Consider the following 26,060-nt stretch of genomic DNA (forward strand, 5'->3'; position numbering starts at 1 on the left):
GTTCACGTTGGAACATAGAAACAGACAAATATGGGTGTACAATGAAATGTAAGACTACTGGAATACAAGCTGCAAGTGACTAAGGATGTACACCGCTCTTGTGGTGGGGGGAGGTATAATCAGTCCTAAATGTAATGTCTAACATGCAGTAAAGCAATTAAAATGTACAAACTTAAGTCCTTACTACGCCTTATGCTACATACTGAAAAGCATTATATAAACACATTAATGCGTAATCACATCAACATATAATAACATTGTTACAGTTCAATACTGTGAAAAGCGTTTTTTTTTTTTTTTTCTTAAAATGTGTCTCTGTTCTCCTAATAAATAGTGCATTAACTGCCCACACTATTTTACATGTTTACTACAAGTTATTTTATTCACTGTCCTCAGCTCTTCTTGCATGTTACTCTAGTATTAGAGTATTTGTATACTGCAATGGGGTTACTTGACATCCTGCAGTGAGCTGTTCTGACTGGTCTCCTGAGCGTGGCCTGCTCTAGCAACTTTTAATCTCCTTCCTGTTTTTCCACAGAAAACATTTTCAAACTCCTACAAGATAGAACAAGGTGCATATTAATATTTGTAAAAATGAATTCTAGAGCACATTAAATAATATATAGGTTAGAATATTTATATTAGTTTGATGTGGTGGCACATGAATGATTCATTATAGGACATTACTTGATCCTTCCTTTTGACCCTCATTTCTAAAATCATTCTGTATCCTTTCTATGCCATGTTTACCTTCCTCCTATCTATACTTGTGTTCTTTTACTGGATTAACTACTATGTTCATACATCTGCCACCTCCCCAGCTGTAAGGGTGTTCCAAACCTGAATGCTGCCAAATTAGCTCTACTTTAGCTGCCACATACCGTCGACTGTGTAATTTCCCATTTCGGTAAATGAACCCCACACGAAAAAGGGAAGTTGCCTCCTGGGTATGGCCTCACTGCATGCCCCCTTTTTCATCACTCTGGGATTGTGCCCAGCATTCCCGGGGATGCTAGCCAGCTCCCATAGACTCTCCCCACACTGGTGGCACCTCCGTGACTGGGAGCTGCACTGTAATGTTACCGTGCAGCACCTGCACCAGGCTTCCATCATTTTAGTGTCACCCCCTCGGACGGTGTCACCCAGTGCAGTCCTCCCCCCACTAACCTTCCCATATTTTGTGCAAAAGATGATATAAAAGTAAGGAACCTCAAGTTTAGTTTAGTGTTTAAGTTCAGAATGTTAGATCATAAAATATAGCTTTGTTGTTATATTTTATGATCTAACTTTCCAATCTTAGTGCACTGACTGTGTTGAGATACCTTACATTTGACTCTCTTGCACGCAATATTGTTTACTCTAGGCCCTCAATGTTTGGATCTTCTGAAATTATTTTGCTAAAATTGTATAAAAATGATTAAAAGCAATTAGGAGTTGCGGTCAGACTAGAAGTTTCACAACCAAAACTGGTGCAGTGATTCTATATACTACATCCCTTACCATAGCAGTATCATTATATCCCTCTCCAACCTGCAGTGTCTATATGAAAGGTGTGATGATGGAGGAGGTACAGGGGTGAAGGAAGTAAACTCCTTCCTTCACACTACACCTTCCCTTCTCCTGTAGCTAGTCGCTACGCTACTAATATAGCAACTGCACACGTAGCACATGGAGATGTGTCACCAGGTCTTCCCCAGCACCATGCCATCTGTCATTTACAGGGGATGGAAGTGACTGGGTAATCTCTCCTTGCTATATTATTACCTTTCTCTTTGGATCAGAGATACTGCTTAGCCTAGTCTCTGAGAAGATTGTTCTTTTCTATTTATTCACTTGGGCACTAACAATGTACAACTGCAGATATATATCTGAAATTGATGAGAAAATCTTTACAATCTGGTCCTTTTGATTACATCTAGATATGTGTCTTACCCCCAAGAAGACAACACAAGATGCATCTGCCAGAGTACCTAGCTATTACTGTCAAATGGAAAACAAGTGTTAATATGACGAAAATATATTTACTGATTATTTACATAACATCTTTTCCAAATACACATTGCTTTATAACATCTACAAGCTTTCTTTTATATTTATATTGTATTGTGTAAGTTTAATTTTCAATAAAAAGACTCCATAGCAAAATTGATGGGGGAAATGTATACAGAGTTTAGAGGAGTTTTGTAAAAATCTATTTCTCGACAATTCATCTAGGGGACACTGCTACTCTAATATTAAGGCTGGGCAATGGAGTGCAGGCATTTAATAGTTAAATTAACAAACTAATTAAGACTGAAGCTCCTCCCGCTCTATACTCACCCACCTCCAACACAGCCTGTTGTTTTTTTTGCTTTGTTTTTATTAAAGCCCTTATGGAGATAACACCCAATGAAAACTGACAAACACAACAGGTACAAGTGAAGCACAACAGATGGGAACAAACATTGTTTTCCCCAGATGTATTATGAGAAATAGATATTACAATGAGTAGAAAAATCCTCTCTTGTCTAACATCCAATCTGGGGGACACTGCTACTCTGGGACTTACCAAAAGCATGTCTAAGAAGGGTTGGAGCGCACTGCTTATGCTGTGAGCAACACTCAACTCCAAAACTTGCATTTCCCAAAACACAGATATTGAAACTGTAAAAATTCTTAAAACAGTGCATAGAAGACCAGGCTGCTGCCCTGCACAGTTGAGACGCCAAATCGAGCTGCCCAAGAAACACCAACAAAATGGAATTCAAGGACTAACCTGGCCATGGGCAAATATGATAGCCAAATCATGACGGAAATCTTGCTTTTCACTGACCGTCCTAAGGGTAGCCAACTGACAGTGAGTAACATATTGAACAAAAAGGTCAGCAGTACAGAACATGGTTTTAAGTGCAATCAGCATGGAACGTCAAGAAGATGGAGAGGAAGTGTTAATCTAGGAGAACCAGCCTGCCAAAAGTCCAGCAGAACCATTTCCGGATCCAAAAGGAAACTGGACACAACTGTTGTCCAGGTAAGGAAGTGCAGAACTGCTGACTACAGCAGCCCAAACGGAGCCTCCAAGATCAAATTTAGTTAGGACAGAAAGTGGCTGGATAAGAACTACACTAGAGATAAAGTTCTGAACCACCGACTCAGGCCAGCAAGAAGGGGACGCGGGAGGCTGAACTGGGAAGCAAAACTCCCCAGCAATCCCACTAAAAACAAGATTGTGCAGAAGTTGGCTAATGGGCCTTACGCATAGTTCAGAAGAACAAACCAGAGAGACCCTTAAGCTGTTATGATCTGGCCCTTGAGTATTCCACTAAAGCTAAATGACTTACACCAATTTAATGAAAATGGGCTGGGTGCAGAAGGTTGAACTATGAGAAAGACACCAAGATGGCTTTGACAACATGACCGGGAGGTCCACATATACCAAACCCAGCAGGGCCAGTGTGGTGTGATGAAAACCACCTGGACCCATCACTCACAGGAATAAGGAAATCATGGGAATAGGTAACCCAGATGACAGACCAGCTGGCATAACCTTGTCCAACCATGGCTCCTGAAGTTCTCTGTTTTTACACTGGGCCACCTTGCATCTAGCTCAGAAGCCCTGAGGCTAATGACTGATGTGTGCCAGCGTGTCGATATCCTACTGAAAATCACTAGACGCAATGGCAGTTTTGGTGTTCCTTTTGTTCTGCACCCCAGGGAATACTGCCAAGATCACCAGGAAAAATTTTCCCTGCCAAGAAGATCACTTGAGTGGCTTCCATCAGTCTTGTGACTACGGGGTCAGCCCTTTTGACCAATATAAACCACTACTGAGATATTTCTTGGATTGAATCCAGAAGGGTTTGCCTTACAAGACCCATGGAGTCTGAGTCAGGGCCGTCATGACCACCGGCTAGCCCAGCATGTACTGAATGGGAAGAAATTACTCCATCAAAACAATCATCCAGTTGGAAACAGAGAAGAGTTATCCCTGATCATGCTGGGTGAGAGGAGCCACCGCTCCAACAACAGGTTGCTAAAATGAATAAGCCAAGAATTATCCTGTCCAATCGAGGCTTAGCTCCGGATCACTGAGTCAAGATCTGAGAATGAAAGGCTGCGAAAGGAACTGGGCAAAGGGCATTGCGCTAATAAGTCACTATTCTCCCGAGTAAATGCCTGTATTGAAGAATAAACATTGCCTCTGTCCCAACAAAGACCACACTACAGACTGAAGAGACATTGGCTGATTACACGTGGGTCCCAGCCAATGAGCGGCCGCTACATATAAAACTATTATAAGGGTATGGGTATCCAGCTCTCTTGGTCTTATCTAAAGGTCGTCCCTAGCTGCTCCACTTGTAGAGGTATCCCAACCTCTAATTAATACAATGAGTAGAGATAGTAGTGGTGTGCTTTGGGGCAATCTTAGTGTGTGCTGACTAAGGGATGTGACCATATATTTATGAAAACCCTATATGTTCCTAATGTTCCAAATGGGCAAAAGACGTCCCGACTTTGAATCTGTAGGTTGGGTGTTCTTAAATGTCCAATGTCCACAATCGCATAAGTTTCTTGTATGTAAAGAATCATGTTAATGGTCCCAAGGGTTTTAATAGTCTTAATGGGTTAACCCCGTATTGTCTGTAGGATGGGTGTTCTTTATGGCGTTACTTGACCGTAATACGCAGCTCCTTGCTCTCCTCTCCACCTCAAATACAACACATGGGCACAGTATCAGGGACTTGGTGAACACTATGTTGCAGGTAGGTAAGGAAAACTGTTACTTACCCCATGCGGTGTACAGATCCTGCTAGTTCTGGTCCTGGTGCGTGTATAGATGGTGAGAAAGGTTTGGTGATGAATGTGTGGCAAGGTGGTGCTGCGGTGTCATAAATGGAATATAATCCAACTGTATTCTATATAGATTTACTAGTCGCACAGGATATGTACGTCTCCCAAGTTTGGAGACAATAATAACCCCTTAAAATAATAATGAAGTCAAGGGGGTGCTACCATAGACATGATATTGAAATTACAACAAGAAAAGAGGAGAGAAAAGGGAAATGTCTTAGGATGGTGCACTAAGCTAGTATATAACTTAAAACTTAACTTTTATTGGTAAATAATAATAATAAGGTTCTAATATCTTATCAAGACCAAATAGCGAAAATAATTATAAAATACAGATAGATAATGTGAAAAGAAATAAGAATGTGATTTAAAAATTGTGTTCTAAAAAGAACATACAAAGCAGCGCTCCTACCTAATCTTACAATTGCTTGGTGGTGTTATAGATATTAGTGGGGTGTATATATTCAATTATATATGTATATAGTGTTCTCACACTCTAATACACCACCACACAAATCAGAATAGAAATAGTAATCCCTGCTATTGATGTTAGTTTAACATATTTTATCCTGATTGTGAGTATATCTCAAATGCTTGAAAGAGTCTTGTCCATCTGATAGTGTCCCATATACCCTTTCATAGGGTTATAATGGAAACATTCAAATCACATCTATGACATCAATCAAGGCTGCGGTTTTAATACAATATCCCTGCTAAAGTTCTTATGGAAGTATTTGCATTATTAATAAAGTCATTCACATATTAATGATTTTGTGATGTTCTTCCTAAGTAACCCTTATAGCAGGTATACTCAGTGTAATGATATCTTTTCAATATCCTTCTATTATAAACTCTCAGGGTATCAGGTATTTAATAACCTCGTCAGGTCTATCGTTATACACCTGGGTATTACATAGTATTCCTACTCAAGTTCTATGGAAGTATTCATATTCTTAATAAAGTCATTCATATATTAACCAATTCGTGGTATTCTTCCTAGGAAATTCTTATAACAGGTATATCCAATGTCATATATGGGGTAATTCAGTATCCCTCTATTATTGGCTCATATAGATATTGCTAGTGTAATTCTGAAAGGAATATATTATTCAATCAGATATTTAGTATCCTCATCAGATGTCCGAACTGTTTTATTAACTATGAAACTAGCTTGTAGTGAAAGGTGTTTTTTCTACAGATATCAGAACTATTATTATACACCCGAGTATAATTCAGTATTTCCGCAGTGATTCTTTAGAAACGCTCATATCATTAAAGTCACTGAGGTGTTACATATGTTACTGACACCTAAAATATATCTTTTGGATCAGCCTAATATCACCATAAATATAATCAAATAATATGATGTTTTTATTTAATGCAGTAGCCCTCTGTTATTGTATATATTCATTAGGATTTGTCCAAGTGCTTCTGGGAGAAATATGCAGATATTGCTAATTGCACTATCCAGACCTTGAACTTGGATAGATCCCTCATGCTTGTTGAAAATTAGCCCTACTCCAAGCGGAGAGCTATACTCTATATGATCATGCAATGGCTGTAACCTCTATAACATCTGATGGGGGCGCAGCTTGTATGTAATACTGCATAATTAAACGATCTGCATATTTCTCCCAGAAGCACTTGGACAAATCCTAATGAATATATACAATAACAGAGGGCTACTGCATTAAATAAAAACATCATATTATTTGATTATATTTATGGTGATATTGGGCTGATCCAAAAAATATATTTTAGGTGTCAGTAACATATGTAACACCTCAGTGACTTTAATGATATGAGCGTTTCTAAAGAATCACTGCGGAAATACTGAATTATACTCAAGTATATAATAATAGATCTGATATCTGGAGAGAATATTCCTTTCACTATAAGCTAGTTTCATAGTTAATAAAACTATAAGAATTTCCTAGGAAGAATACCACGAATTGGTTAATATATGAATGACTTTATTAAGAATATGAATACTTCCATAGAACTTGAGTAGGAATACTATGTAATACCCAGGTGTATAATGATAGACCTGACGAGGTTATTAAATACCTGATACCCTGAGAGTTTATAATAGAAGGATATTGAAAAGATATCATTACACTGAGTATACCTGCTATAAGGGTTACTTAGGAAGAACATCACAAAATCATTAATATGTGAATGACTTTATTAATAATGCAAATACTTCCATAAGAACTTTAGCAGGGATATTGTATTAAAACCGCAGCCTTGATTGATATCATAGATGTGATTTGAATGTCTCCATTATAACCCTATGAAAGGGTATATGGGACACTATCAGATGGACAAGACTCTTTCAAGCATTTGAGATATACTCACAATCAGGATAAAATATGTTAAACTAACATCAATAGCAGGGATTACTATATCTATTCTGATTTGTGTGGTGGTATATTAGAGTGTGAGAACACTATATACATATATAATTGAATATATACACCCCACTAATATCTATAACAACACCAAGAAATTGTAAGATTAGGTAGGAGCGCTGCTTTGTATGTTCTTTTTAGAACACAATTTTTAAATCACATTCTTATTTGGAACTTTATTTAGACTATCTATATCCTGAAATAGGATGTTGTTTTAAATACTCAGACTCTTTTGAGTCATAGTGTTCAGTGCATTGCAGCAATAAAAGCTTATTAGAATACAGTTGGATTATATTCCATTTATGACACTGCAGCACCACCTTGCCACACATTCATCACCAAACCTTTCTCACCATCTATACAAGCACCGGGACCAGAACCAGCAGGATCTGTACACCTCATGGGGTAAGTAACAGTTTTCCTTACCTACCTTGGTGTTCACCAAGTCCCTGATACTGTGCCCATGTGTTGTATTTGAGGTGGAGAGGAGAGCAAGGAAGTGCGTATTACGGTCACCGCGGGGTGTGGGGGGGTGTACTTAAACATATATTGATTATAAAAATCAATGTGGCCAGCAAAGAAAAAAAACGTGAAGGGGAGGAGCTTGGGACCAAAAAGGGGAGGCGACAGTACTATCTATTTTACAGTGGGGGTACGGGTGCCGGCCGCCTGCTGGCACTCGTAGTTCCTCAAGTGCCAAAAGGCAGGAATGCTGGCACCTGTAGTTCTACTGTAAAATACAATAGTTTTGAACTATTTGCCCCATTATTACCCCCGTACCCACCACTTCAGGGGTGCAAGGAAGAGTCCCAGGCTTCAACCCCCCCCCCCCCCTCTGAGATCCCCGGCTTGGGGTATTTAATGCTTTGGCCCTGGAGACCTGGTGATAGGGTCTCGTGGCTGTGGCATTACATCCCGGTCGGTTTGGGTCCGGTGCTGGTTTTAAATATAGGGGGACCCCTGCGCATTTTATTTCACCTCCATGTTTAAAACCAGCACTGGCCTTTCAGCCAGGTGCTGGTTCCTACATTATGGGGGAACCCTACATGTTTTGTTCACCGTATTTTTAGGAACCAGGACTGGCTGAGCAGACTGGGGCTAGTTATGCGTTTTTTTTATTTTGTGGGGGGGGGGGGGGGACCCTACGTCTTGTTTTTCTACAAACTGTAAACCTTTTTTACAGGTAGACCACACAAGCAGCCTTCACATATCTGACTGATAGGTGCAGGCTGCTTGTTCGGGAGAGAGAATGTCCTCTAGTTCATGGCACCTATTACTGACCGAATTGATCCCTATTTAATATCCACACTAAGATGCTGTTGCACACCACACAAAGTTGCGGAAATGTGATGGGCGTTCCTGGGGGGTGACTGAAAGGTGGCTAGTAGTGCATGCAAAGATGGCTTGTTCAGTGGGTGTATTATGGAAGTGTCATGGACATGTCAATACAAGTGGCTGCATTCCCAGACACACAGGATGGGCACAGGAGGCAATGGTCAGATGGAGAAACTGCACCTGCCATAGGGCTGGTGCAAATTTTGATGCTGCGACCGATGGTGGCATATAAGGATGCATCAACCGGTATTACAGTGTGCACGAACGCTAAAAGTGGGCATTTCATTTCTTGTACATTCAGCCGAATGGATGTGCACAAGGGAAGAAGTTTGTTGCGCCATTTGCATAAAGTCGCAGACGGGCGAATGCCAGTAGACTCTGCTGCGTGCATTTTTGCTCCTGGAACTGGGGCAGTGAACCTGGAGAGACTGAATTGTGTATTTAAATGACAGGGTTTCTTGTAACTGTAGTAACAAACCACTACTGCATCAGAGCAAGGTTTAATAGCCTTGTACACCCATTCGACTACTGCGACCAGCCCGGTAAACGTGTTGTATTGCCACCACCCCAGTGACAGTGCCGAGTCTAGAACGTGGGTTGGAGCTGTGATGAGTGACAGATCAAAGTTAGAGACGCTCTTGCAACCGCAAAAATAGCTCTGAGAATGACCATACACTACCTGTCCTTCATAAAAGGTCACAGCATTAGTGGTGGAAATTACTGAGGTAATGCATTAGGCTATGCAGGTAATCCACCCATGGGGGGAACCTCCCGTCTGGCTGTGTCCTTTAGAGCAAGGGATAGACTAAACCTGAGGAACATCTGAACCTTTTTTTCTTCAGAAAGCCAGGCCACCCCAGCCTTAAGAATAATGAAGGAACAATAATTATTTTATGCACGATTAAACAAGGAGAACGAGTCAAACACCATAGGGGCTTCAACCTCCTGCACATCAAGAGTCTGAAGGACCAGTTGAATTGGCTCTTTTTCACCATGGCTGGCAGGAAAATATTCCTAACCAGACTGGTCTTCAAGTCTGAACCTCCCATCCTGCATAGGATAGCCTACTGAATCCAATTCCCTCAGCAAGTAAACCCAGAATAAGTCTGTTGCTTTATGGGGGGAGAGGCTGCCATGAACTCAATAACTTGTCTAAGGAGAAAGACACCATAGAGAGGTCCATTTCAAAATGTTTAACCCATTGGGGTAACTGAGGACGTGCTAACTTCCTCAGCCAGAAGGAAGAGAAATGATGCTAGAGACTTCAAACTGACATGCCACCTCCTGGATAAGCTCTGATGTAGCGTTGACATTGCTGAGCTCATGCAGACCAAGCGTTCTCAGCCAGGTCACCTCCAGACATGTGCCTATTACGGTAATTTCACACTGCATATGGGAAAGTGGAAAATCACAGACTTCCTTAGCTTTGCATTAGAATTGACTCCTATTTCAGGCATACTACACAATTTCAGAAAAAAAAAACAGCACAGAAACAGGGCACGGTCTATACATTAAAGGAGAGAGAGAGCACAATATGTAATAAAAAAACAAACCATATACAAATATTATATACATACATAGGCATATATATAATTGGTACAGGAAGGGTATATCCTGCACCCAGAGTATACTAACCTTGTTTCGGCAAGCCGGTCCCTCCACCCCGATGGCGCCATTTTCCCAGTGACATCTTCGGGAAGACGGCACTGTGCAGTGAAAGCAAAGTCTCTGGCACTGTGTCAGAGCCTTTGCTCTCTTGTGCACATGCTCCATCTTTCCGAATCACTGGGATGATGTTGCAGCGGAGGAGGAGGGATCCGTTTGTTGGTACAACGGGCTGGGATAGGTTCTCAGATGAGGAGGTCCGCTGCACATGGGCCCCCTAGGGCGTTAATATGCCCCTGTATAGATATATCTCACCCTATACACCCTAACAAGGAGATACAGGCCCTCATTCAGAGCCACTCGCTAGCGGCAGTACGCTCGTTCCGAGCGATGTTCGCACATCTGCGCATGCGTACGGTTTTTAGTACGCATGCGCGAACCAGTCAGTGCGGCCGAAAAAAATTTGTACGCAATATAGCGAGTGCCTGCTATTTTGAGTGACAGAATGAGGCGTATGTGGGTGGTAACAGGGGAAGGTGCTTGAAAACGGCGAGTGGAGATCCGTTCGCAGGCGTGCTTAGAGGTCAAAACGGGCGTTTTATGGGTGTGCATAATTAATATAGCAGCGTCAATGACCACGTCACTTGGTTTTTTTTCACTCAGAACTGCTCGCAAAATAGCGGTTGAAAAAAACAACCACAAGAATAGCGAGCAGTTCATATCCTGTTCGATGTACTCGATTAATCTAATAAATAGCGGACATGACGTATGGTGTGAGCGGCCAGGGGGCGTTTTTAAGAAATAAAAGAGCGTATGTTTTGCTCGCTCGTTCAGACTTAGAGGTGTGAACAGACTGCAATGTGCGAACGGATCATTTGCATAGCCACCCCTTGTTTTTGAACGAACGAACGCAAGTAGCGAACGGCTCTGAATGAGGGCCACAGTGCAGAAAAACAGAAAGAAACACAAAAGCTAGCAGAACTGGAATGTATTGAGTATGCCGGTGGATGGGATGCCGGCCGTCGGAAGCCCAACCCGGGACTAAAGATAGGCGCCGACATCCCGACGCCTATCTAAATCCCCAACGCCGGAATCTCGACAGCCGCCATCCCGATCGAAGGTACACCCCGGCGTCTTAGCTGTTAGCCGCAGGGGGGAGGGTTAGGTTTAAGTACCACAGCAGGGTAAGGGTTAGGCTTGGGAGGGGGGGTAGGTTATGGTTAGGCACCACCCTTAGGCACTAAGGGAGGACGGTTAGGTTTAGGCACTAACGGGGAAGGTTAGGGTGCAAGAAAGGAGGGTTAGTATACTTACCCAACAGCTGTCGGGATACCGCTGTCAGCATTTTGACAGTAGGCATCCCAACTGCCAGTATTTCATACCCAACCCAGCAGAACTAAGGGCCTGATTCAGATTTGTACACTAATCCCGTTGCAACTGTGTCTTAGTATGCATACATCGTTAGATAATGTGCAAATGTAGCAGTCACCAATGGCTTTGCAAATCCAAGAGGCTGTGTAAAATGTTGCAGCATCTGCGTACAATGGACCCCTTAAGGCACTGTTGGAGATGGAAGGGTATAGAAGGGGAGGAGCTTCAGTTTCAGTTACTTTAACTGTTAAGTGCCTGTAATCCAGTGCCCTGCCTCTGTACCCAAAGTAGCAGTGTCCCCCAAACCGTATGTCTACTATGTGCAATATAATATGCTCCTAAACATGGTTCAGTATACCTGTTACACATTCACCATGTCGATATTCATTGGGGTCAATCCTATTAGGTGCGATGTGCCGTTGCAACGGCGTTTAAACGACGGCAACGGCATCGCATCTCGCACCCTTCACTACCCGACCAGAGCCTGGATTCGCATAGTTTTGCTCTGAGCCCTATGGGGCTGCGAGCAATATTAGGCAAATCCAGGCTGCCATAAAGTGCGGCCACTTCTGCGATGACTCGCACCTAATAGGATTGACCCCATTGACTGATCATGGTCTGATGTTATCTCAACATTGTAAGAATGTCGACCCACTGTTTTTCCTGCCATTCTGTCCCTAACCTGAACAGTAACCCTAACCATAAGATCATGTAAATGTCAAATTATGACAATGTAGACATTTTGCAGATGTTGACATGTTATTCATATAGACATCATGAATGTCGACCTTCTGCTGTCAACATTGTGAATGTTGACCTCATGAACAGTGACTGCATACCCTAAAAAAAAAATAGGTTATCACACTAAACCAGCATTGAAAGTTGTGGTTCAACGGCCCATACCTTGTGTGGTAAAAATAAATAGTTACCTTTTTCAGAGAATCTCCATCTCTCTCCTGAATGTACTTTAGAAACGCAGTTGTCCATTGCAATGTTGTGGCTTTATCAGTCTCCACATTACAAAAAGGAACTAAAAGGTTTAATTCATCACAGCAAATCCTTATTCTTCGCCTGTGATAAGGAAATAACAGATTAGTAATAGTCTATCAATTATTTTGCGATCATTTTCACTGAGCAGATGTGGAGTATCTACATTCACAACACATAGTTAAATGATGGTTAGTGGTGGAGCAACTGTACAATACTGATAATATTTATGGGATGTAGTCAAAAGGTCAACAATAACACTGTCGAAATGTCCCCATTCAGTGTGTCGACATGCTCACAATGTCAACATGTGAAATGTCGAAATTGTAAGAATGTCAACATTAGGGTTAGGCTGCGGGAGGGGGTTAGGATTAGGCACTAGAGGGACGGAGAATGGGTAGAGATTAAGGACAGCAGAAAAATACTTATTACTGCAGCTGCCTAGAGCAGGTAAGTCATACTGGACCACCAGGGACCATATGTCGACATTTTACCACTGTCTACATTATGAATTTTGACATTATGATTGTCAACATATAATACCCAACCCATATTAGTGTAAGGTAAGTTTTAACATTAATATTGATTAAATTTTCCATCTATGATACGAATACATTTTTTATAGCTTTTTATAGCTAACTAGCATTTGCCCGCAGCTTCGCTCACGTGGATGTCTGCTACTGCTCAGCAGAACTAATTTTACAAAGACAGTACTGGCATCTAATATTGAGATGTATATTTGATATATAGTATTTATACTTGTGCACCATCTACTGGATTGACATATAAACTGCAACTTCATGAGTCAAGATAAGCTGCTTGATCAGTGCTTGATATTTTAGTTGGATTTTCTTGCAAAATAGATCTTGAGATTATATATATATGCATACATATATAACTGTGTTCGGAGTGTGCAATTTATGTATATATTGTATATATATATATTTATAAAACTATGGTCATTTTGAACTTGAGCCTGTGCAAATTCCGTAAAAAACTATTTTTTGTCTACATAGTTCATAAACAGTCCCTAAAAGTATATTTGTCCCAAAAACATATTTATATACATCTAGTCATTTTTGGCTCAAGGAGCCTGCACACTGCACGCGCCGAGTGTCAAGCATCTGTTTTTCCCTTTATTGCTCCTCTCCCTGTTGTCACATTGAGATAATACATACCTCAGTTGTTTTTTTAGGTGACTAAGCTATGCAACATTGAAAACACAACCCAAATTCATCCCGTCATTTTTGCATGATGCCGGAACAAACAGACAAATAGAAAGACAAACAAAAATTCAGAAATACATTTTTTTTGTCTCCATAGTTCATACACAGTCCGTTTACTGGGCGGGCCGGGGGCGTGCCTGGCCAAACGGAGGCGTTCCTGTCGGAACGCTTGCCATTTGGGGGCGGCCCCACTGACATCATCAGTGATGTCAGTGGGGAGCTTCCTGCTCAAACAGAGTAGGAAGCTCCCTGGGGCTTAAGGTTGACGAGACCCTACTCTCGTCGTTAGCCCCGATGGTCGCGATGGTCTTGACCATCGCGACCATCACCCTTAGCGGTCGTTAGAGCTGTGGGTGTTAACCCACAGCCTAACGACCGACATGGAGGTGGCCGTTCAGGATGCAAGCGGCCGCCCTGTTTCAGAACGACCGCTTGCATCCTACGACCGCCTCTGAATGAGGCCCTGAGTGCCTAGAAAAACCCGGCCGGCTACGCCAGGTTCCTCCCCGGCCGGCCAAAACCGGCAAATGTGAAACTGGCCTAACTGCAGCAGCGTCAGTGCTGCACACACACTGTCTCCTCACTCCCCGGGCCGGCCGGCCCCTTCAGCAGCAGCGTTCAAGACACTAGGCAGGCTGCCTGCTTTGTCAGTTTCACAAGTTGGGCGTTAGTGCTGCAGCCTGCCGGGCAGCGACATGACAAAGTGTGTGATGCTACTTGTCGCCCAGCTGCCAGCCAATCGCCCGCCCCCTAGAACTGTGTGTACTTTCCCTTTTGCTCCAATTCTCTTCATTTCAGAGATGAGGAGCAGGGAAAGGAGTCAGGGTGCTGCCCAGGCAGAGAGCGATGTGTCTGACTGTAATGTAATAATCATCAGCATTTATCATGAAGACGATATTTATGTAATGTAATATATTTTATTAACAAGCAATGTATGTATGTTGTATATGTGTGTCAGTAAGTGTATTGGTGCTGTTGACAATACAGCGCCTTTGCAAAAGTATTCACCCCCCCTTGGCTTTTTACCTTTTTTGTTACATTACAGGCATACTGCATTGTGTCCTGAGACTTCCATTTTCAACTGAATTTCTCTGGTGCAAATGCAGTACGGCCCATGAAATCGAGACAGTGCATCCAAACAGCTGCTGAGCTGTCCTGAGGCCACTGCCATAGCCCCCCCACTGGATCACCAAGTACAAGGATCTTCCTGGTAGATGGAACCTGGAGGTACAGCAGCAAAAGCCGCCAGCTTCATCCATCCCACCTACATCACAGGTGTAGCTAGATGCACCTTCTCTGTGGTGATGCCTTATGCTGTCTAGGAATGTGGCTTCCCACTGGTAAAGTATTAAAATAATTATCAATTATAGACAACATAAATCTAATCTGATTCCTGTTCTACGTACTAACACAATTAAGATTCCTGTTGTGCCTTAGGTTACACTCTTGCACATTTAACACATTGCCTATACATACATTTCAATTTTAAATAAAAGGCAGACAGTTTGCTGATCGCTACTCTAAGACCTGATATGAATCTCCTCATCTTTTCTATTCTGCCTGTTATTTTTGAAGATTTACTATGCCGATACAGGCAGAAGATGGTGATCACATGTATGTGAGGGTGGCGCTACCCACTTGTCAGAGAGGCCCATGGAGCACTCGGGGCAGCCAGCCAGCAGTCTTCCACAAGAGATAACGACCACCACAAATCCCCACCACCACCAGAATAGTTTTACTGTCAGTGAGTGTAGCCAGAACATGATTTATATGTGCAAAATACAATAAAACAAGAAATAGTGCTAATGCTCCTTTGTTAGTATATGTAAAGGCCCCTACACACGGAACGATATTGCACATGAGCCGACAGATTGGAATGATAATTCAGCAATATCGTTTTGTATGTATGCACGATATCGTGCATTGAACGCGCTCCCATGGGGTCGTCTGTCGCTTTGCCTGATCTTTCTGCATGTTTAAAAGATCAGGCGAATCGACTGACGGTTCCATGCAGCGCTGCGGGAAAACACCGACATATTGGGCGATCTGGCACCAGATCGCCCCGTGTGTAGTGACCGTCCGATATGTCGGCCCTCGGATCCTTGGTCGCATCGGTGGGTACACATTGTACCGTGTGTACCTAGCTTAATGTGTAAGGTTAGGCAAACCTGTTAAATTGTGATTTAATATTAGTGATTGAACCACCTCTTTTATACAATAATGCTGTAACCTTCCCTCCCACCGATGAGCTGGTAAAGCATGCTGGGACTTGTAGTTTCACAACAGCTGGAGAGCCACAGGTTGGGCAGGCCTGCTCTAGCCACACATTTAATGAGATGTATGAACTGCCGAAGAGGTATCAGTGCACGTTATGTGCGCTGATACTGCTTCTCACCCATATATTATTGGTGGGCTGGGGTGGTATATGACAGGGGCGCTCGTTGGTGCTTCCTGCTTTGCCTAAGTAAAAGGCAAAGCAGGAAGAGTTATAGCGGCACAATATGTGCCACTATAATACATCTCCCCCGTTGCCCTGTACGCATTCTTATATTAATAAATATATACATTTATATTTTTAGTTATAGGTCAATAGTGCTGTTTCTATTGAAAAAAAATGAGAGTTATGGTAAAACTTACCTTTATTAACTCTCTTTCTTCGAAGTCCATAGGGTCCACAGGGGTGTAGGTGATGGTTGAGGACCAGGCACCACGCAGTTAAAGCTTTCAGCTGTCAGGATGCACTGGTCCAACCCCCTATACCCCGCCCCCGAGGCACCTCAGTTCATGACAAGCCAAAGGCCGGAGAAGAGAGAAGGAAAACTGGTACACACAAGAATCACACTCTCACGGAGAAGGAGACGGGAAACCGGTGACCAGAAACATAGCCCATATGAAGCCAGGTGCGTCAGGATGGGTGCCCTGTGGACCCTATGGACTTCGAAGTTTTACCATAAGTTTTAAATTTTACCATAACTCTCATTTACTTCTTCAGGGTCCATAGGACTCCACAGGGACAAAGCTGTGGCTGTGCCTGGAGAAAATGGCCGCTGGAGACTTCAGAGGGGGCGTGGTCGGATGGGGGAAAGCAGCTCAGGGAAGCAAGGCCTCAGAGGAATGGCGCCCTGAGCTGAGGGGAGGGGCTGCTTTAATGGGGAAAGCTGACCTCCCCATGCTGATTATTTAACCACCAGGATTCTGGATTCCCGCTCCATATGTTCCATGGTGGTCTAGTGGATCACAGTGGATGGAGCCTGTGTTCACACTCAGCGCCTCCAGTCTGTCCCCTGGGACTGGAGGTATGACTGCCAATGCACGGGTCACCGCTAGCAATGACCCGCCTTACCTGTCCCCTTGCATCCGGGTTGCAGTCTGGGTACGTCTGCGGGGACGGCTAGTGAGGACCCCGGGATGCCCGACGAAATCCCCAGCCAAAAACTGGCGCTGCGGCGCCCAGAGGGGTGATGGACCGGCAGCGCAGACGTCCTGTGGACAGTCTACTGCTGCGCGCTCAAGCTAATAAACTATAAATAAATTAAATCATAAAAAGAAAGCCAATTGGGCTGGCTAAGCAGCCCACTGCATAATGGTGACCCGACTCCGGCCGGACACCAGCGAAAACTGAGGTACCTCTGGCTCAGGGGCAGGGTATAGGTGGTTGGACCAGTGCATCCTGGGAGCTGAAAGCTTTAACTGTGTGGTGCCCGGTCCTCAACCACCACCTAAACCCCAAGGTCTCTCTGTGGAGCCCTATGGACCATGAAGAAGAAAAACATATAAAATATAAGCTTTGAGTTTTTAACCAAATGAAGAGAATGTATTATGCTAGTTCAGAGCTTTACCTTCTATCTCTCTCCATGCGGTTGTGCTTCTCCCTGCGCTGGGAGGAGCCGCCCTGCTTGTTATTTGTCTTCTGTTCGACAGTATTAGTTTTTGTAGGCGACCAGGAAGCTCCTGAAGTCTGCGTATCTCTCAGATTTTGCATGTCGCTTAATGGTTTCCGTTCCATACTAGCATCCACTTGCCGTATGCTACTGCGGCTTCTTTTGTTTATTGCTTGTTTACACAATGCTCCTGTGAGAGAGAAAAAATATTTTGGCATAAATTCACTAAAGAGGAGATGTCGAAAAAAAGGCTTTAGCTTATTTAATTGAAATATTTTACAATGATATACAATGTTGATATATTTACATTAGTCCAGTGGGGCATACTGGAAACCTTGAGATACAGGAGCTTGGCCAGGAGTGAGGCATTGTGATAATTTTGCTACCAATACTGCTACTGTCAAAGTGACAAAAGTAATCTTGAAACAAACAGGCCGATTTATCTAAAGCTGGGTACACACTACACCAGGGCTTGACAATTTTTTCTACAATCTAGGAGCCAGAATGAAAGTGTAGGAGCCAGACCACCGTCCAAAAAAGGTAAAGCAACATAACTAGAACAAGCCGCAGCGTCATAGTACACGTCACCTGGCTGTGTTCCATACTGCAGCGATCGCAGTGCTTGTGGTAGGGTATGGACAACCACAAGTGCTGCGTATGGTTCTGATGGTACTTGATGTTACTGATTGTTGCATACACTTTCTGGAGATGACGTGTGTTACGAAGGGAAAGTGGGCGTCTTATGACTGGCTGGTGGGCATCTAACATACAGACAGCGACCGCACGCTAAGACATAGTGAGCGTACTAATGTTTGGCTGTGCGATCGCAGGATTTGCACACTTTAGCAGCTGAGGGCTGCGTTCGAACGCATCTATCGAGCGGGTCTGAATCGAGCCCCCAGCTCTGTGTGCTATTCAGCTGTTACACACACTGCATTAGTCCACAAAATGGCTGCAGTTGAATGGCTGCAGTAAAATGGAGGGAACTCCTCACAGCTCTGAACAGCTACCCTCCAGTAATAGCGTACCAGATTTGTACATATAATAACGGTGCCAGAAAGTACTACCCACCACTAGTGCAACATTACTGTGCACCTATTCCACAGGTAACCAACTCCCATGGCCACACCACTAAAGGAGCTAACCCCCCCAGGCAAACCACCCCTCCGCAGCCACACTGTGCAATTATTCCTCCCCCCTCCCCCCCGTTGACACATTACTGGGCAGCTACCCCACCCCTCGAGCATAACGATCCCGGAGAGAATTTACAGTTAACACCCCCCCACTCCTGCTTCGCGCAAAAGAAACCCAACCTTCTAGCATCGATCCCCCAACCCCCCCTTCCCCCGTGGCCATATCTATACCCTGGCACAGCCGCAATCCGTGCCGTGCATACAAGCTCTTACCGGAGCTCTGTGCAGCCAGACAGCCGGGACGGATGAGGGAGAAGGTGTCACCGCAGGCGGAGGAGTCAGCTCAGGATATGATGTCAGCGCATGCACTCCTGTGAAAGGGCCGCCCACAAACCTCCGCTGGGGAACTACTTCCTCGGATCCTCCTTCCCTGAAAAATCTGGTTGCCAGGCAGCAAAATATAGTCACTTGGCCCCCGGGATTTGTCGGGCCCTGCACTACACGATGTAGACTCAGCATGATATCACCGGCAATGGGACCCTGTATGCAGCAAGTGCATACACACTTGCTGATACCGGGTCCGATGGGGTAGCGCCAAGCGTATTTTCCTGCGATTTTCCGTTAAAATGTGTCTTATTCGCAAAGTGGTGTAAATAGGACGCACAAGCAGCTTCTGCTGATTAAAATGTGCGGCATGCCTATATTCTGTGTGCACCTGCGGGTGCACCTGCATGCTAAATATTACGTTACAGTGTCAGCGGCTGTGACACTGTAACGTAGCATGAAAAGACGCTCGGCACTCACGCGTTATGTGTAAAGCACCTTGTAGCACATGGATAATAGATGTGGGCACATCTGTACATTGTTTCAATTATGCCACAGCTCTAAAATCGTAGGAATGTAGGTTAAGAAGCATAAAATATAATGCAGAAAACTGCACTCAGCTTGGCAAAACATTATTTACAACGCAACTGTGAATAAATACACCAATCTGCAGCCTGTACACGTACCTTGGCCCCACATAATATGTGACATAATACAGGGAATTGCAGCAAATCAGATGGAGCTTCAATAATGACACCCCATCCCCTTGATCTCCCGAGGAGTAGATCAGGAGAGAAGGTAAATATGGAATAAGTGGACAAACACTTATACATGTCAGTGAGAAAGAAATGGCAGTTTTGTTGTGTATTAGCATATGAATCTATACTATTTGTATACAAAATCTACCCCAGTATCATGCAGTGATTTTATTTTACCATGGACCCTGTCACAACTGTTTAATGTGTTGTCCCCTTAACCACTTAACTGACGATTTTTCCAGCAAAACTGAACAGCTGAGGCGCCACTGCGAGCTGCCCATGAGTGGCCCACAGACCGAGCAGAATGGGCCTTAACAGAAGCCGGAACAGGCAAGCCTGCCTGTGTGTAAGCCCCTGACATAGTCATACGATGCCATCTGGCCAATGTTTGTTTATGACTTTTTGTGAAAACCAAAGAGCACAAACAAGGAGTATGATTTCCGGGAACTGGTACGGCCCATGTAAATCCTGAGAGCACAGACCACATCCAATGAGGCTACCCTGCTGAAAGGTCCAGTGACTGAAAGGCCGGTACAATAATTTCTGATTAACAGGAAAATTAGAAACCACTTTTAGGAAGAAACTCAGGGCGGGTGCGCTTCACAGCCCTATCCTGGTGAAATATCAGAAAAGGAGGATGACAGGAGAGTGCTCCCAGTTCTGACACCCTCCTGGCCAAAGTAATTGCCAGGAGAAAAAGAGTCTTAGCTGTTAACCACTTGAGGTCCACCGAATCTAGTGATTCAAATGGAGGACCCTGGAGGGCCCGAAGAACTACTGCCAAATCCCAAGGAGCCACAGGGGGGACAAAGGAGTTAAATCCGGAGAACACCCTTGAAAAAGGTGAGAATATCCGGGAGCGGAGCTATCGTTCGTTGGAACCACCCTGACAGTGCAGAGACATGTACTTTCAACGAGGCAAGGTGTAGGCCGAGGTCCAATCCAGCTAGAAAGAATGCCAATATTCTTGAAATACGAAACACCTGAGGGTCGTAATCCCTAGAGCAACACCACTGGAAATAAATATTCCACACTCTGTGGTAGATCCTGGATGAGGCAGGTTTATGCGCTCGAAGCATTATGCTGTTGATTGAGATAGAGAATCCCCTGGACCTTAGGATGGATGTCTGAAGACAGATGACCCAAGTCCGGGTTAAAGCAAGGAGCCTGAAATAACAGGTCCGGAAGCTGAGGTAACAGGAACGGAATGTCGATGGAGAGACTCCAAAGATCTGAGTACCAATAACGTCTGGGCCAAGCTAGAGCCACCAGCAGGACAGTGCCTCCGTCCTGCTTGAACATCCAAAGATTTAGAGGAAGCAGGGGTACAGGAAGAAACAGGTACACAAACTGGAAGGTCCACTTCACTGACAGAGTGTCCACCAAGCAGTTAGGATTACCCAGTCCGGGAACCAAAAGGGGCGACCCTTGGTTAGATGAGGTGTCTGTAGTCACATAGAGACAGACACACCTCTGGCTAGAGCACCATTGGTAACAGTCGAACACCCTGACCACGTAGGTGGGCCGCCATGATAGCCATAGTTTTGGTAAACATCCATGGAGCTGTGAATAGTACAAAGGGCAGAGCCTGAAATTGGAAGTGTTGCTGTATAGCAAACTGGAGATATCGCTGATGTGAGGGCGCTATAGGTACCTGTAGGTACACATCCTGAATATCCAGAGATACCATGAAGTCCCCAGGCTCCTTAGCTAGGATGATGGAACGTAGGGTTTCCATCCTTAACCTGAGTACCCTGAGAAATTTGTTCTAGGATGTGAGGTTGAGGATAGGCCGATGAGACCCATTCGGCTTCTGAACTAGAAAGAGTAGAATAATAACCAGTCCCTCACTAAAATAGTGGGACTGGCACCATTCTCCCTGCTTGCAGCAAGAACTGTATTGTAAGGCCTTGTTCAGGTCTGTGTAGAAAAACTGGTGGGGAGGCCGTCTGAGAAATGAGAGGGCGTACCGATGAGAGACCACTTCTCTTATCCAAGCATCAGTGGTGGTTTGACACCAGTACTGGGCGAACTGAAGAAGTCGGCCTCCCACTCTGGGATATCCCAGAGGGAGGCCCGTCCCGTCAGGCTGAATGTTTAGCCTCGGGTTTTGAAGCAGGGCGTCTGGTGTTCCAGGTCTGCTTGGTCCTGGGTTTGGCAGCCCTAGTGGAAGCCGACTGCCTAGGAAAGGACTAATTTCCCTATTGTAGGCCTTCTAGGCCTTTCTTGGAATCCGCATCTGCCTTCCATGAGCGTAGCCACAAAGTACGGCGGGCAGACACAGCTGCGGCCGAGACTCTGGAGGTTAGGAGACAGGCATCCACTGTCGCTTCTCCAATATAGGAAGCTGCATCTCGAACTAAAGACATCTGATCCCTAGAAGCATCTGAGGGAAAAAAGTCTTCAAGTGCGTCAACCCAGTTCTCTATAGCTTTAGCCACCCATACAATAGCCATGATTGGACGGGCAACATCCCCTGAAAGAGAGTATATCAATTTCAGGCAAACTTACACTTTCCTATCCGTAGGCAACTTAGTGCTTTTAATTAAACGCGTAACATGTGAATCCACTGCATGGGGTGTTTCCCATTTTGCACAATGAGCCACGGGAAAAGAGTAACATGAGGTTAGTGTGAAACCTCTTACCAGGCGATTGCCAGGCTGCAGCCATGAGTTCAGATAGATGATACGATAGAGGAATTCTGCTGAAGCTATTTTATGTCGTTTAAACAGATGGTGCTTGGACTTAGGGGCTGGCTCGTCATCTTCTATTAATAAGATGGATCTGACAGCTTGCACCAAGCAGTAATAACAATTTCTGACCGACTCTCATCCTCCTTTGAAGGGGAGTCAGGGTTAGAGAGATCAGCATCTGTGACGATAACACAGGACCTGTAAAAGATTTACTCGGTAGAGGTTTCCCACCTTGCAGCATGTTTGAAAGACATGAGATGTAGCCTCAGACTCTATACCGAGTTAGAGAGTACATCCACTCATGGTGGGGGTACAGGAGGCACCTGTATCTCCTGAATCTGCTGTGACAACCCCAAAGGGGCCATTACGTCCTGCTGTGATAACCCCCTCGGGGGAATTAAAGCCAGATCCGCTAGGCGGCCGGAAATAGTGGCCAGTACCTGAACAAGGAGCCCATGTTATTTATTTATTATATATATATACCCTATCAAATCCTCCTTCTTAAGCCTGCAGCCCATAGCTTGCCTAATAGCTTTATGGGGGCAGCTGCCTGTTATTACTCCTGCCTTTGCTAGATATAGCTGTAGAGTAAATGGCACACAATATGGCACTGGGTATAATGCAACCACCGTGTATGTAGGATACTAGTAGGAGACAATATACTGGTCCTGTCTTATGCCTGGGTAAGCTGCAGGAGCACACAGCCCAAATATGGAACAGTGCAACGAATGTATGTGACAAAACCTCACAAATACCTAGGTCGATAAATGTGAGGCACAGGAAAAACCCCTGAATACACCTGTATGTTATAGTTCGAGAAAAAAACACTGGTACTGACTTAGTGTTAACTCTAGCTCCGGCGGCAGGCAGGACGCCGGAGCTAGAGAGGGCAACCTTATGCCTTCGGAGCGCGCGCGGCCGAAAAGGGGGCGTGGTCATGAAGAGGGGGCGTGTCTATAAGACGCGTCCCCTTTTCGTCATACTTGGGGGCGTGCCCGGCGCTTACGGACATGCCGGGCAGCCCCCAAGCGCTGCAGAAAGGGAGAATAGATGCCGGGCGCATGCGCCCGGCGTCTATTCTCCGGCGGTGGCCGGGACGTCACCGCGACACCGCATGTTTCTCTACCCGCGGGACACTGCGTCCCGCGGGTGAGAACGGCACCCGCAGGCTGTGAGGGCAGGGCGCTTTTTGCCCTCCTCCTGGAGGACAGGGTGCTTTTTGCCCTCCAGAAGGAGGGCAGGGCGCCGCGCCCCGCTAAAACAGCCTAGCTGGAACGCTATTGACTGATGCTTGGATAAGCTGCAGGAGCCCACTGTCTTAGACTGTCTAAGTATGCGACACACTGGTCCTGTCTGACACTTTTGGTAAGCTGCAGGAGCCCTTTGCCTAAATATGGTACAGAGCAGCACACAACAGTATGTGTCAGACCTCACAAATATTAACTTTTATATATATGAGGTAATTAAGAACCACCTTAATTGCACCTGTATTAGGGCAGAATTAGAGGTATAGATATATGCTGACAGTTAGGAATAACTCACATACAATGCAGAAAGTATTTTGCAAAGTGGCATTACAATCACCTGCCCATATTAAGTGTCTGGGAAGGCTATAGTGCTGCATACCTCAACCCAAAGCAGAGGTATGCGGGAGGACTGGACCACACGCTCGCCTGAGAGATCTAACCAGCAGAGAAAATGGCTGCCGGAGACCTCGGAGGGGGTGTGGCCACAGGAAGAAACAGCTCAGCAAAGCAAGACCGCAGTGGAAAGGCGCGCTGAGCTGAGGGGTTGTGCCTCTACAACAGGGAAGGCTGACTCCCCTGGCTGAATATTAACCCCTGGGACGCTGGCTTCCCGTGCTGATACTGTCTCTAGTGGTTTAGTGGAAGCGCAGGGTATGGGGGGGGCCTGCGTCCAACTCAGTGCCTCCGGTCTATCCCCTGAGACTGGAGGCAATGATTGCTAATACGCGGGTCACCGCAAGCGATGACCCGCCTTACCTGTCCCTGTACGTCCGGCCACAGTCTGGGAAGTCCGCAGGGCCCGGCTAGCACGGACCCCGGGGTCCTGACGAGATCGCCAGATCGGTACTGGCGTTGCGGCGCCGGCAGGGTGATGGAGCAACAGCACAGAAGTCCAATGGACAGATTAAAAAAACTGTCAAATCATAAAATAAAATAGCTTGGGACTACTAAGTAGCCCCTCTGCGCTAACAGTGACCCAGCTCCGACCGGGCACCAACTGAAACTGAGGTGCCTCTAGCTCGGGGGCGGAGTATAGGGAGAGTGGACCCAATGCATCCTGGGAGCTGAAAGCTTTAACTGCGTGGTGCCCGGATTTGGTTCCCATCACTAAACCCCAAGGTCTCCCTGTGGAGCCTATGGACCCTGAAGAAGAAATAAAGATTATATTGTCATATTAATCTACCATTGCAGCCTCCATTTCAGAAATGTCATAAATAGAGACAATTCAACTAGTTCTCACCTCCCACTTTAATCCAGACCTGCTCAGGTAGTGATTTCTTTTGGGCCCCTAAAGTCTGCTTTGTGGATTCAATTTCCTGCTGGTAACAGAAGGAAAAGGTTCTGGGCAGTGACATCTCCTGGTGCTTGGAAGCTTCCAGCAAGGGGCAAGAATTTCCACAACCAACAGAGAAATTTGTCTGAAAAATGAAAGTGCAAATCAGTGAAGAGCTTACATCAGGGGTCTTCAACCTTTAAGACAGTGTGGGCCACATTTAAAAAATTAAATGAAGCCCGAGGGCCACTAAGCTATACGCCACACAGTAGCACAATCTTGATTCACCCCTGATTCACATTACACCACATAAGGGCATATTCAATTAGCCGCGGGATTTCACCTGCGCCTAATTGACAGGCAAAAGTCCCGCTACGCGGGGTTTAGCTATTCAATTAAATAGCTATTTCCCCGTGTCATTAGACCGGGACTCCAGCGCGAGAACACACTGATTCCGCGAGAACTGCGGAATCAGTGTGTAATACCCTCTCGCGCGAGACCGAATAGGGCAGCCTCACGCTGATTCTACCTCGTACCTACATGAAGTGCGAGGTAAAGTCAAACAGCGGGGACTCGCGCGCGGGGTCTCAGGGACACCCGCACGTGAAATCCCTGCTAATTTAATCCCGCGGCTAATTGAATATGCCCCATAGTAGTGTCCCTTATTCATGTATGACACACAGCAGTGCCCCTTTTACACAATGCCCACAGTAGAAGTGCCCCTAATACACATAATGCCCACAGTAGTGTGCCCTTACACAATGCCCACAGCAGTAGTGCCCCTTATGCAATGCCCACAGCAATAGTACTCCTTACACATAATGCCCACAACAGTAGTGTCCCTTATGCAATGCCCACTGCAGTGGTGCTCCTTATGTATTGCCCACTGCAGTGGTGCCCCTTATGCTGTGCCCCCAGTAGTGGAAGTGCCCTTTATACAGTGCCCCCAGTAATGGTAGTGCCCCTTATGCAGTGCCCACAGTGGT

At 45.1% G+C, this 26,060-nt stretch overlaps 1 protein-coding gene across 1 annotated transcript in view; it reads right to left on the reverse strand.

Annotated features, from left to right (window-relative positions):
* Positions 1-350: 350 nt before the first annotated feature.
* Positions 351-26,060, reverse strand: part of TCFL5 (transcription factor like 5) — a 36,183-nt gene continuing 10,473 nt past the window's right edge. The window contains exons 3-6 of the mRNA XM_088482949.1: positions 25,042-25,219; positions 17,605-17,836; positions 12,482-12,623; positions 351-555 (exon numbers count right to left, since the gene is read on the reverse strand). Of these exons, the coding sequence (XP_088339075.1) occupies positions 448-555; positions 12,482-12,623; positions 17,605-17,836; positions 25,042-25,219 (660 nt within the window). The 3' untranslated portion in view covers positions 351-447. The remainder of the gene's footprint in view (positions 556-12,481; positions 12,624-17,604; positions 17,837-25,041; positions 25,220-26,060) is intronic.

This window comes from Taudactylus pleione, unplaced genomic scaffold (genome assembly GCF_031769625.1).
Source record: "Taudactylus pleione unplaced genomic scaffold, aTauple2 ptg000018l, whole genome shotgun sequence".
NCBI classification, from domain to species: Eukaryota; Metazoa; Chordata; class Amphibia; order Anura; family Myobatrachidae; genus Taudactylus; species Taudactylus pleione.